The sequence below is a fragment of the Ptychodera flava genome, chromosome 8, assembly GCF_041260155.1.
Source record: "Ptychodera flava strain L36383 chromosome 8, AS_Pfla_20210202, whole genome shotgun sequence".
NCBI lineage: Eukaryota > Metazoa > Hemichordata > Enteropneusta > Ptychoderidae > Ptychodera > Ptychodera flava.
The window spans coordinates 8,161,280-8,175,270 of NC_091935.1; the positions used below are offsets into that span (position 1 = coordinate 8,161,280).

Consider the following 13,991-nt stretch of genomic DNA (forward strand, 5'->3'; position numbering starts at 1 on the left):
ACTATTGATGAACCTGTTGTAAAACACGTGAGCATATTCAGTTCATATCTGGTTGAACTTTACTTATGTACGCCAAACTTCATTCAGGAACCTTTGTTGATACAAGTCCGCTTGAATTTCACAACTCCTTAGATACAGTAGAGCATGCAATTCATATGAAGACTTTCGAGTTAGACACAGCCTATTAGCTCAAAAGTTAGTGAGGCAAGGATTCTCAGAAAGTAGATTAGTGAAATCATTTAAGAAGTTCTACGGTAGATACGGAGATGTTGTATCAAAATATGACCTGTCTGTTACTCAAATGACGAGTGACAGCATACCAAATTTTGACTCACAAAAGTAATTTTGTGAATTCACCAAATAACAATGGATTTGTCGCTTTGGGTCAATCTTGACAGGTGCGGCTAGCTGGCAGGGTACGCTTACCCATTCCGGACACCTGGTACCACCACTATTTTGTGGTTCAAGATGACCCCATTGCCTTTGTCATTTTCAATATTTTCCTTGGACCTGGTAAATTTCTTAGTTACCTTGAATGATAACGATTATTGGACCTGATTTGATGTCTATTGGGATATCCCAGTACTGTGCAATGGTCTTCAAAGAAACAAAAATGTTCTTTCATGAGATCTTACAGCAAACCATTGGCACCAGAAAAAATGAATGCATGTGGATATTGTAAACGCGATTGTAACTATTTTGGGAGAATTTGATCTTCATATTGTTCAATTGCTGAATGTTCCAATATTACAAATTACTCATAAACATAGGGCCAAAGTCCCTGAAGCTACTATAGACATGGATACAAAATTAAGTATTTCCTTACTGTATGAAATTATCTCACTAAGGTCATCCTACGGACAAGTAAACTAAATATTAAAGCTGTCTGACCAGCGGTTTTGAAAGAACAAGCAACTCAACAGTTGACAGAGCTCTGTTGAGTTATGTAGAGAATAACCTTTTGTGACACATGTATTGATGAAGAAGGTGGATATCTTTGATTAACATTGTGAGTTATGTTTAAGGTGGTTGGAAAAGCTAGAGCGTCAGTTATAAATTTCAACAAAACTATTAAAATATAAAAGTAGTCAACATTCTCTGTGGAATAAAAAAAACTAGACATTTGGGCACAAAGGCATTGCAGAGTTATAGCCTGTTAAAACTTCTGAAAAACTGACCAAATAAGAAGAAGTTGGGGAGTCCTTAGTGTATTAACTATGGTAGAGGTCCCCTAGCTTTTAATAAAATGTTTGAAAAGGGAAAGTCATTATTTGCTGTTTTTCAGGAAAGTTTGACAAGGTGGTGCTGGCATTCAGAGTGAGTTACTGCTATTGTAAATGCATTTTTAGATTCTTTGAGTGTCAAAGAGGTGTCAAAAGTGAGATTAACAAAAAAAAACTGCTCTATGACTTCAAAAGAGGGGTGCAAATATGGCTTGTTTTCAACATTTTTGACAGAATAACAGTTTTCCTACATAATTGTATACCAATTTAATCCAACTTTGAAATGAGATATGGACATGGAATTTTTACAGCCTATTAACAAGGTTACAGATAAGATTTGTACGGCACAATTTTCATGTATTTGAAGTACTTTTTGAAAAATCACATTTTGAAATTTGAAAGAATTTTTAATAATTTTTTGATATATAAACCCATGTAAAATCATAAAAACAAATTTTATTTACAAATCCTGCCGTACAAATCTTACAATAAATAGTGTCAACATATTTATAACTAATTTGGTAATATTAATACTATCCAATTATTATGAAATTCAAATATGTAAAAAAAATATGAAAAATTAAATTTGAATATTTACTGGTGTCATATTTCAAAATCATGGCTGCAAATATACAATTTTTATATTCTTTGGATAAAATATTAACTAAGGGAGTTATCCTGAAAATTTGAACTAAATATCTTGATTCTAACACTTGAAACTTGACATTAACTCTGAGAAAAGAATTGGTGCAAAAATAGCCTTTCCAACCACCTTAATATGTTGAGACTGTACATACTCAGAGAAAGCACACTGAAGAGACAAAGGTTTGAAACTTAAGAAGTTCAAGGTCATCAAAAGCATTATAAGGAATCATGTACACTTTCATTGCACTGTTTACACAGATTGCATAATTGCTATAAATAGCACATGAGGAATCTTTATACAGCCCAGCTTTACCATAAAAACCCTATCACTTTGACCACTCTTTTTAATTGACCACTCTATTTTTTCCTCAAAAGTAATTAGAACTTTCTCTATCTCTATCTCTATCTCTATCTCTATTGACTATTTTGAGCAATTTCTTTTAGATAACATACAGGGCACAATAAATGACGGTTCAGAATATGTCAAAGTTGGGATTCAGGAAAGTTGCCTTTACATGTTTTAATCCTCCAAGATGGTAAGCATTTCACTATGAACTGTCAAAAAAAGTTGAACTTTCTGATAATTCTACACTAAAATTATTTTGGCTTTGATGATTTCCTAATTAATTCAATTATTTAAAATCATATTAATTATTTTTTTCCGGGTGAATTGATAGGGTTTATACAGTACAAGAATTACATACAATGTAAGTCAAATTTTGACCAAAAATGACAAAAAAATTCCTTAAAAATACAGATTTGCATATTTCATCACAATTTGTACAAGTCTAAGTTGGATTACCCCTAGGGACCTGTATACCAAATAACAAAGCTGTCTGACCAGCGGTTATGAAGAAGAAGATTTTTTACCAAAAACACCTTTTTTGGCATTAATTTGCCTATTTTCAACAATATCAAAAAATTAAAAAAATAGTTTCTCAAAATCGTATTTTTCATCTACACAAACAATATCAAATCAGTAAGTACTGCGGTTCTCAAGATATTTGAGTGGACGGACGCCTCACAAACGGACATACATACATACATACATACATACATACATACATACAGACAGACTGACGACGGACGCCGGACGGATACCCATCCCAATAGCTTCTATAGACTATAGTCTATAGTAGCTAAAAACAAGTGTATAACTCGAAAAGAAAAGCAGATGAGCTTTACATTTGCATATTAGACATTACTTCACTATCAAATTATCCCAAATTAGTTCCAATCGTGTTCGTATTACCATAGAAAAGAAATGTGGAGAGATAGAAGGTGGACGAAAACAAATCATTGATACTGTTATATAAATATTGGTTTTATTACAATGATAAAATAATTTTTGTATAAACTGTTACGTTGTTAATTGTATTACAAATGGCTCCCTATATTGACACCGTTCTAGGTCAAGAGAGAAAGCAAGAGGGCGCTGCAGTGATGCTGTCGTCTGATTTCAAAACCTCTACAAGCATTTAAAGGCTGTATGCATCTACACAGCAAATCAGAAAAAAAAGTTTTATACACTGGTGGACATTATTAAGAAATATTGAGCAAATAAAATGACCTGTCTTCTCCCAGTCATTGAAGTGTCTGATACATGAAACAATCCATATACACGTCAAGTGATGTCTGCACACTTTCATTGTGCGCGAGTGTGGTTTTTCGTCTGAACTTAGGCAGCCTCATGTAAATTTGCACAGTCACAGAGGCGCTTCTGACCAATAAGACTGCAGAAACCCAGACCAGCTCCCTTAACTAAACAGAAAAAGTACCAGATAAGCTGATATTAGTGATCTCTCTCAGCAGAATTGACCTTTTTTGTAGGGTATATACAGGAGATTGTCAGAGTAATTGGCCTAGCCGCTATATGTTAATATTAAAAAAATACGTGAACTGTTCAAGTCAAAAAACAACCTAAGCACTTTTTTCCTTCTATGACTGCAGAAGACTCTGCACAGTTGAGGGTAGAAATACACGATACTGTCGCTTGAATGAACATAACTTTCTGTACTGTCATTTTACTGTACAGTGGATTTGATTAACTGCCTAAAATTCTCTGAAACAATACGCAAATGACATGAGAACAATTATAATACAATATCACTTAATATTTTGACATTTTCCACAACTTGGCAATGAAGGCTATAAACTGTGCCAACACTTGTGAAAATATTGTCAAAACAAAAACATATTATGCATATTAAATAAAAGAAAAAAAGAGCTCTGATACCTGGTTTAGTTTGCCCTGTGATGGGGTTATACATTGGTTATTTCAACACTTAATCGGCAAACAAAAATACGTACTAACAAACAATCTACCAGTACAATAGTGCCCACTTCTAACATGAAACATTGACTCGTGGGCCAAACTTGAGTCATATCTGGCACTACGTGTTGACCACCTGTGATCTGCAAACTCCAGCAAAACTGAATTTAGGGTAAAAGTGTGTGAACAGAACCCATAACATTGACAGTATTGATGATGCCCCATCCCCAAATTCAGATGTTGTCTCTCTGCCACTTCCAGTGTTGTCCCCTTGTTACTGTAAATGCCTGAATCTTAAATAGCCATGAGCATCAAAGCAGAATCCATTCCAGTAAATGATCTTTTATATTGATCAGCAAAATACGGCAGTTAGAAAACTCGATATGAGGTTAGTGTCATGACTTTTTTCAATTTTTTGCATTACCGGTATTCTTTTAAAAAATCGGACACACATCTCACACCGATAGGCCTTGCTCAGTCATTTACAAAAAGTTCACTTTAGTCAAACACTACAAAAAAATCCACAAAATTTTTCAGATAATGACAAACTACAGCACAGTACCTATTGCACTACTGTGTAGAATACATTTAAACAATGGTTTAATTCATATTTTTAAATCCTGTCCCATCATGATCAAAACACAAAAATACATTCAAAGGAGTTGTCTGGTTTTTTTAGAAAGCTTCATCACTGCTCAAAAATATATTGGAAATTTCATTTGTTAGAATTTTACCCATGGTTGAGACCACTGTGTGTGAAAGACCAGTACACCCCATTGGATGTTTGAAAATTTGACAACACAGTGAAATTGACAATAAACAAAAAGTCCACTTGGATGGGATCAACTGGCGTGAGTGAAGACACGAGAGAAATTACTTGTACATGTGAACAGAGTGGTTGGTTGGTAGGAGTGAAAATACTCATTCAAGCCGGATAAAGTTAACAAGACTTCATTGAAAATGAGATTTTACTGCTTCTGAGTACGTACTAGATCACAGAGCAACGACTTATGCCCATTGGTACATATTTCAGTTCATCATTACAGAGACAAAAAAATTTCATCCATAATTGACATTGAATTTATTCTGACCCAAATTATTCGTGGCAAGACAGTCAAAACTGAAGTAAGAGGAAATAATACTGCTGATGTTTTGCTTTTATTTTGTCTATTTTATCAAGAGAAACCCTTCATCAGGATAGCGTTTTTTGTGTGTTATTAGACTGTGGATAAGTCTTGTTGAAATTTTCAAATATTAAGGCACTGTTGAAACTTTGGTAATGAGATGATCCTGAAAAAAATAGCTGAACAAACCAGAATGACACAGTTTCAACTTTGGTTCTCTGTTAAATACACTTTGATCTTCTCGATTACATGATAATAAAACAAGGATAAAAATAACCGAACCAAAAGACTCTACTATAACAAAAATTAATAGAAAGCTCACAGTGCTTTAATAGTTAATACAATCAAAAAAATTTTGTATCATGAGGTAGTGTATGGTCAGAGTTATGCTCTAGGGATGATAATATCTCCTGGTTTCATTTTCCTTTGACTGTTCTGGTCGCTCTGGTTGACCCGGCAGATGATGGTCTTGTTGTCCGTGGTGTTTGCGTGACGGTCCTTCTGGATGACGTCACACTGGTGGTAGAGCTGCTTGCAGCCGTGCTTGCGGCTGACACTGTCCGCTTCTGCTGTTGCTGTTCCCGTCGTTCCTTGAAGGAGGTGTAGCTGTGGTTGGCGCTGCCGGTGGAATTCCGTCTGGGGAGGGGAATGTGCGATGGGCTCGGAAGGGGGCTCGTCCGCGGGGATGGACTGCGTCTTCCCATGGCGGGGCTCATTCTACTGGAGGTGATGGTTGTTGGGCTGCTAGGAATTCTTCGAGTAGGGCTGGGTGTGAAGAAGGGGGAAAAAATACAGTGAGTGTTTAAATATCACCACATACTCCAGTACCAGGGTAATTCAATTTTGAAAACTGAGATTGGTCTGGTTTGAAGTATTCCGAGTGTATACACCAGAGAGCCTGTCCGGAATGTTGGTTTGAATCCTTCAACTCTGAAAACTCTGCCACTTTGGTGAATGATACATTTTTGGATAAAATACTACCATTTATCTAAGGTTAACGGTCACATACAGTCTAAATGGATAATGCAAGTATTTATTAGCAGGGGGTTTTTAGTCAGTCAGTATCACCACATGGGTACTATATACTCTAAAACGGTCGGTAAGTATTCCTAAATTTTCTTCTTTATATCTGATTATTCTACAACTAATGAGTGTCACCTACATGTCATTGTCAACATGACCCACATCAATCACAAAAAATACACAAAAACGGACACAGAGGGCGATGTTCTTGGGGCTCTAAACAAACCTTTACCGTCAGAAGAAAATCAAACTCAAGTATTTTCGTCGATTGGATCCCAATGGATTGTGCAGAAGTGAACTATACTGAGTACCAATGCATTATTCATTTGAACAGAACTCAAATATTTCCAAATAGCTCCAAAGTATCACAGCTTATCATATAGCATCTATCAATTGTTTTGAGTTAGAATACAGCATCTGCACAATCCTTCTCTTATATAGCTTGTAAACATTGATCCAATCGATGAAAAGCACCAGTTTGTTTTTCCAGTTACCAAAATCTGAAAACTTAACATACCTTCCTCACTTATTTTTGGCAAAATAAAAAAAATGTGGTAATCCAAATAAAACGGCAAATTAGTACAATCTACAGCATGTGAAATTGAAACTAAAAAATTTCTTATCAGGCAAAATAAGTGTCAAGGAATCAGATGCAATATCTATACTGCATGCTCCAAAAATATGGTAATAGGGTGTTTTAGTTGACCTATAACCTCTGACCTACGACTTTTACAACAATAAGGGAAAATATGGTAGCAGACAGACCAATCAGAATGAATGGAAATTGAAAGAAATGGATTACCGGCTACAGTAAGCAGGCAGAAAACATGCGCAAAGAACTAGACAGATATATTTATGAAACATAACACAAGGATTCATGCAGTGGGCATGCCTGAAAACACTAGTAGACGCTTTGATACTGTCATGTGTCAGTTATTTGAGGTCAAGTACATTTTCCTATATCAAATATAATAACCATACATTTTAGTTTAAAGGTCTATCTTGTCTGTGACATCAATTTCTGGACATCCCAGAACTATGATCAGAAGTTTGAATAGCTAAGCCCTTGATGTCTGAATATTATACAAACTGACAAACATTGTCACTTCAAGTATTGTCTTTTAAATTTAGAGTTATTCACTGTCTACGGCAAGCTGTGGCAAATCTCTTGCAAGACATTCACGCTGATTTCAACCCTGATTTACAACAACTTCTTTTCAATATCTATTCACCATAGGTCAAACTAGATCAGATGTGAAGTTGCCCTTTTTCAAAACTGTTCAATTTCTGTGTATGAAGGTTCCATGTTGGCATTTTGTTCACACAGGTGAATTAAATTACTTCATTTTGACTAATACACCAACATGTGAACACCATATATATTTAATGTCTTTCGTCATCTCATCATAACATGAGTCAACAAAAACTAGGGATTGCATTTGTCTTTCTCACATGATTATGACAAGTGACTACAAACAAATCTAGATACCAAGCCGTCACTGTTGGCACAGGCTGATTTTCAGTGTTGAAAGTATAGAATAAACACTTTAAAAAGATTATTAATAACACTTTTGTTTGAAGAGGAAGATCTTGCAGTGTCATCATCTCAGCTAAACAGAAATTGTAAAGAGATGACTGTCTTGGACAATGTGTACTGCTAGCAAGGTATCAATAGCTATGATGTTCCCAGTAACCACTCATAAACATAAATCTTTCTACCCTTCATTCATATCCAGAGTTCTCCCACTAGAGGGCGTCACTGGGACATGGCGCCCTCTAGTGATGACTGTCAGCTCTCTCGTGAAAATCCTTTGCAACAATTCTTTTTAAATTACAGTGAAAAATCCACAAACTTCAACAGACAAAAATAGCCTGCACCACGATAGCCCTCTCATGAAAATTTCCCCAGGAGAACTGCATGTGATCATCTTGTACTGTCCATGTGATCACATGATATGGTATATGATAAACAATCTTGAAGTGCAGCCTGCAACCTTGGATTGCTCATTTTCTGATACTGGCTGTTTGACGTAATCACAGTACAAGTTTTCCCTGAAAGCATATGTCTTATCCATTTTCATATTTCCTTGCACGTAACCTGTTCTGAGTCTCTAACACGTTGCAATCTCTTATAGGGGAAGTTTGAGCAAAAGTTTAATTCTTTCAATTTGGAGGCGCGAACTAACTTGAGGCAGAAATTTGATTCTTATCAGGGTTGTTTGTTTTATGAAAGCTTGGAGGAAAAACGTTGCATTCATTTTGTGAAACGTGGCTAAAAAATATTACCAAAATTTCCTGAGTGTCAAATTATTTCTTGTATACATGAGGTTCAATGAATCTGGACATAGGTTCACTTCTGTTTTAGAATAAATACTTTTCGAGGACAACTCACAAAGTCCAAAAACAAAGAATTCTAATGATTTCAATCATAATGATTACAAGTTTGCAGCTTTCTGCTTCACATCAAAATCTGGATATAAGTGTTATCTATTTGCACATGCATCATATGAATAAATTAAAACAATGGAGATGATAAAAGATTAGTTTGTTTGAATGATGGATTATTGATGTAGAAGTTAATCTCACCTTGGTGACCCTTTAATTCGAGCTCTTGATAAACTCTTCAAAAAATATAGAAGAATAATTCGTTAATGGAATATTACTGAGTTATGCTAAAAGAAATTGAAATCCACAGTAATGGCAAAGTAAGTAAATTATTTGTTTTGCGTCCTTTTAAAATTCTGAAAGTTAGGCGGTTAAAAACACACAAACAGAAATTTTATAACAAAATCAATTTGCCTTTCTGTGAGCTTTTTCATACAAAATGCAAATTTCTACAACTGTATGCTCATACAGGATATGATTATATATCACCACATGGTTCAATGGTTGTGATAAGACTGCTAAAAAACCTATTGCTTTTGCTTTGTAAGTCACGACAGGGCTTTGAGAAAGGATATTGCAAACGATGTAAAATTTGCGGTTTTTTTATACAAAAAACTCCAAAAACCAATATGTGTGGACGCAAAGCAAAGAATTTGGCCTAACAACAAATTTCGATTACTGTAACAATGTATCTATCAGTGACTGGAGATAAGACGTTATTTCACTCAACTGAAAGAAAAGTTGGCAATTTATCTCTCTACACTGGTTACATTGCTACTATTTCTTATATTTTTGTATCTGATATGGTCAGGAAATTATCAGAAGAAATTACAATACAGATAAGGCTATGAGACAGTGTAAAATATGCCAGTGGACAGATCTGGTGATTATTTTTTGTCAAATTCAGGCATTACTAGTGGAGAATCCAGATGTAAAGTTCATTTGGTAATAGATGACAACACTTACCGGTGATGAGTTCTTAGAGAAGTTCATCTGAGCGTAAAGAAGAACACCGATATCACGGTGACCTGCTTCCATAGCGATGGCCAGGGCACTACTGCCATCCTGCAAGCATAACAAAAACAAAACATGATCAAAATGAACACCCTAGGAAATTACTGAACCCTTTTATTTTACACTTGCCAGTGCATGATATCTGTGTACTCATTTGCTAGGTTCAAACTCACACCAGAGCTACTCAAGACTGTGGTAAGACAAGAAGAATAATTTTGGTTTGCCTTCACACTATATTTGAATCTTCCACCTCTGGGTCACAATATCAACCTCGTTCTTGGCTATCTGTTGGGGAATCTGTGACAAGGTCAACCTAACAGTTTATAAACACAATTTTCGCGTGATCTAAAATTTTGGGTTGGCCCTGAACCCACCCCTCTGCTCCAGTATGCTCACATTTAAAAAAAAAATAAATCTGGGTATCTTAGAGGTGACCTAAACGCTACAGTGTGAACACAGTAATAGATCTCTATAAATTCAATCAAGAAGGCAGTTGCATCAATCCTGTGGGGAGGTTTCCTGTTCTATCATTTCTCATTGTGATCTCTGAGACTTTGAGTGGAAAACTTAAAAGGAGACAAATGAATATTGATGAAGAGATTTAATCATAAAACTTCTATCATTTGATATCGGGAGCTTAACCACTTCTTTATGCTTTTAAGCATTCAAAAATGAAAATTAATTGATGTTTTTTGAGAGATTGGGAACTCATCCAACAATGAAAATACAAAAGTGTACACCAAAGTTCAACAGTTTACAGTCGTGCCATACTTGTAATATACAGCTACAACAAATTCAGTCAAAACACTGAGAGACACTGGGGTGAAAGTTCATCAAATTAATTGCCAACCACGGTCAGAAAGTTAATGATCCAAATCAGCTGCCTCATTAAATACTTACATTATCAAAGAGATTTGGATTACATTCAGGCTGGGCTAGAAGTAGCTTGACAATCTCAAGATGGCCGTGCTCACTGGCACACATCAATGCTGTGGACCCATCCTGTAATGACAAGAAGACTGAACATGAGACCTTCTTCTTGATTATCAGTTGTCTGGCTATCGGATGAGCAGTCTGAGTGACTCAACCGTGCCGATCACAGCAACTGATAGACGTCTGGTCCGGGTTCAATGAAATGTCATAACATTCACGTCTTGAATCAGTTCACTGAACCCATGCACTGTTGACCAGGGCAGCTATCTCTGTCGTTTATCACTCAACAGTAGATAATCGCAGTACTTGTCATAAACAGCGCAAAACTGACACTGCTTGTTTGAAAAGTAGCTGGGTTAAATTGACATGGAATGAAGATTGGTTAGAGTTGTTTAAAAAGATAAAATGGAGAAAAAAACTGTGTGCATGATGGTGGTGTAGGTGCAGGAAGAGAGACAAGAAGGGAAAACAACATACCTCATCCTGCATGTTGACATCTGCTTTGGATTCTAACAGGAGTTTCACCATATCCAGTCTACCGTGGCTGACTGCCAACATCAAGGCAGTCTGACCAGCCTGTACAACAAGATGGTGATAAATTTACAGTTGTGAGTTGGAAAACAATAACAAACACCATATGGAGTGTACTCTATATATCTTGGCTATCCTGCAATTGGTACAAATATGTACCTTAATTTCAAAATTATACAGCTGTTAATTGATTACATTTACCTCTCTCACATTTTGCAGCATTGCTACTCCTATAATCAGAGTAAATCATGCAAACAAACCTTGACATATTTGACACCGTACTTGTATTTCATTTCTGTCAACATCTATCCAAGCAACCAAAAGATTCAACCAGTGTCGTACACAAAGAGGAAAACACATACTTTCTCTAATATTTTTGTAAATGCAATCTCAACAAACAATAAACTTTGATTTTTGATTATAAAGATCAATAACATGAAGGTTAGTAATTACAGCTTTAACAACATGGGGAGGTTCAGAGGTCAAAGGGTCATTGGGCCACTGACCTGGGTTGCCCTGATATTGACATTTCCCATCTTGAACAGCTTCTGGATGGCAACTTTCTGTTGTTCGTCTTTGAGGATGGCCAGTGATGCCAACATGATTGGAGTGTAGCCGGCCTTGTTCTGTTTGTTTGGATCACAAACACTGGTGTCCAGTAGGAGATTGACGATGGCGAAATTTCCATGAGATACGCAGTAATGCAGCGATGTGTTGCCCTAGATAGAGACAACATGTTAAGAATGCTTACTTTGAAGACCAAGGCAAATTTCAGTTGGAAAATAGGGCAATACAAATCTCTTACATGGCAGATTATGTGAACATAAAATCTTAATGAGAACATGTTGACTCATATTTTGGCTTGAAGAGAAATATCACATATGTTAAAAGTTGACTACACAATTTTGAACACTTTGCCCAATATCAAGGATTTCAAGAGCAAACTGAGGTATTTTCTAGACTAATGGCGATTTGAGGATGTGCACATCTCTAAACCAATTACTCACATTGCCATCTGCCAAGTTGACCACTTTCTCCAGAACTCCTTTGGACATTTCTTGGATGGCCCTGACGTGGTCCGCCACACTCTTAGTACTGGCATCTTTCTGACTGGAAATACGGAACCATTCCTGGGCGATCACACTGACGCATGCAGCCACCTCCTTGGCATCCAAGCCTCCAGGCTTCTCCAGGTGTTTCTCCAGCACTGCAAGAGCCTTGCCCAGCTCGTCACCCAACTCAAAACTAAGAGACAAAATGAAATCCCGTCACAGACTTGCAATTATGCCATCTTTATTAGCTGCGTGATTTGTTAGTGATTAACAGCAATCAGGAAAGCTGGAATGATGTTACAATATAAGATCAGCATGCACAGAGGGAGTTTACAGAAAATAAAATTGTTACAAAATGATGATTGAGGGAGAAAAATCGTGGTGTTGAAAGGGTTGGACTACATTTTAACTTTTACAGATTTTCATAAACCACACCAGACTCAGTGGGGGATGATCAACACAAACCTCTCTTCGATTTGTACAATATCCGATGGTTTCTTCTCCTCTTTCTTCGTTCCGTTGCCGTTTACAGATCCTTCTTCCTCCTTGCCGTGAGCTGCCAGTTCCGACACCGACGCCACCTTGCCTTCCGTCTCGCAAACCTTCATCACCTTGCCCAGTCTGCCGTCGTAGGATCCTTCCTCAGAGGTGTCGCTGTCGGAGCTGTCAGAGTCGGAATCACTAGAGCTACTGGAACTACTGCTTCCGGTTTCATCATAACTGAGAACATGAAACATAGGGCCTCGCCAGTCAGTTCATCTAGCCCATCCCCTGCTTTGTCAACCCCCTCATAGCTTAATAGACTATCCCAATCATACACAGCAACTGAGGGGTAGTCTAAGTTTAAGCTACATAAAGGGTGGGCAAGCATGAGGGACTTTTAACCCTTCAAACACCATTATTTTCCTGCCAAATACCAACTTACAGAACAGTAACTTCTTCACATGCACAAGTTGCCAGATTATTTGCCAAAAATTCTGCCTCAGCGGTAAGTCATATTTTAAAGAAAGCACACATTCTCTTTGGATTGAATGTGATAGGTTTACAGTGTACTGATTACTATTAGGCTGCAGTAGCAGTAATTTTATCAAACAAACCTGAGAAATAGAAAAATTCATATTTTGGTCCCTTTTCACAGCATTTATGTTGCCTAGTATTTAAACCGTGCAAATAATTGCAACTAAAGCCGAAACTAGTGTTTGAATATTAACATTATCGGACAACGTGCAAGCTTAGCAGAGAAAACAATAATATTTTCCAGTATTTTAGAAAGAACGGCTAGTGCTGGTGAAAGAAGTTGCCAAATGGGAAATGCTGAAATTTGATCTGTCACAGAAATGACAATTGCAGTTGGTACAATGAGAAATAACTTAGAGGCTTCTTGAGCAAGACAAAGGTACAGATTTGAAGAAACAAAGGCGATGAATTTCCATCATAAGTATTAGATAATCTGCAAGTTTCACAGACACATTTTACAATCAGCAGGAAATAGTGTGCAAATTCACGTGTATTACTATCATAGTAGATTACACATTTAGAGTGTAGATTTTGAAACAAAAATTTGAAAAACTATGATCAGATATTTCTTACCCTACGTTTCCATTGACTCTGACAAATCCGTACTCCGCCTTGTTGCCGGCATGTACTTTCGCTTCGTGGTTGTTCTTGATGCAAGTTCTGAGAAGTGATTCTGACTGTGATGGGCTGGACCCTGGTGGAGAAATACAAACCATGAAAGTAAAAGTGAGTAAAGCCATCATTCTGTACCATGGTTTGACCAGTGCATGAT

At 36.7% G+C, this 13,991-nt stretch overlaps 1 protein-coding gene across 8 annotated transcripts in view; it reads right to left on the reverse strand.

The window, feature by feature from the left end:
- Positions 1-3,171: 3,171 nt before the first annotated feature.
- The window catches only part of LOC139138376 (KN motif and ankyrin repeat domain-containing protein 1-like), a 103,062-nt gene continuing 92,242 nt past the window's right edge, over positions 3,172-13,991 (reverse strand). For 6 of the 8 annotated variants that reach the window (XM_070706730.1, XM_070706734.1, XM_070706733.1 and 3 more), the window contains 9 exons: positions 13,793-13,913; positions 12,668-12,922; positions 12,158-12,395; positions 11,657-11,869; positions 11,097-11,195; positions 10,587-10,688; positions 9,639-9,737; positions 8,874-8,908; positions 3,172-6,029 (listed from right to left, as the gene is read on the reverse strand). In XM_070706730.1, the coding sequence (XP_070562831.1) occupies positions 5,681-6,029; positions 8,874-8,908; positions 9,639-9,737; positions 10,587-10,688; positions 11,097-11,195; positions 11,657-11,869; positions 12,158-12,395; positions 12,668-12,922; positions 13,793-13,913 (1,511 nt within the window). In that variant the 3' untranslated portion in view covers positions 3,172-5,680. The remainder of the gene's footprint in view (positions 6,030-8,873; positions 8,909-9,638; positions 9,738-10,586; positions 10,689-11,096; positions 11,196-11,656; positions 11,870-12,157; positions 12,396-12,667; positions 12,923-13,792; positions 13,914-13,991) is intronic. The other 2 variants (XM_070706738.1, XM_070706736.1) reach the window with 2 other exon arrangements.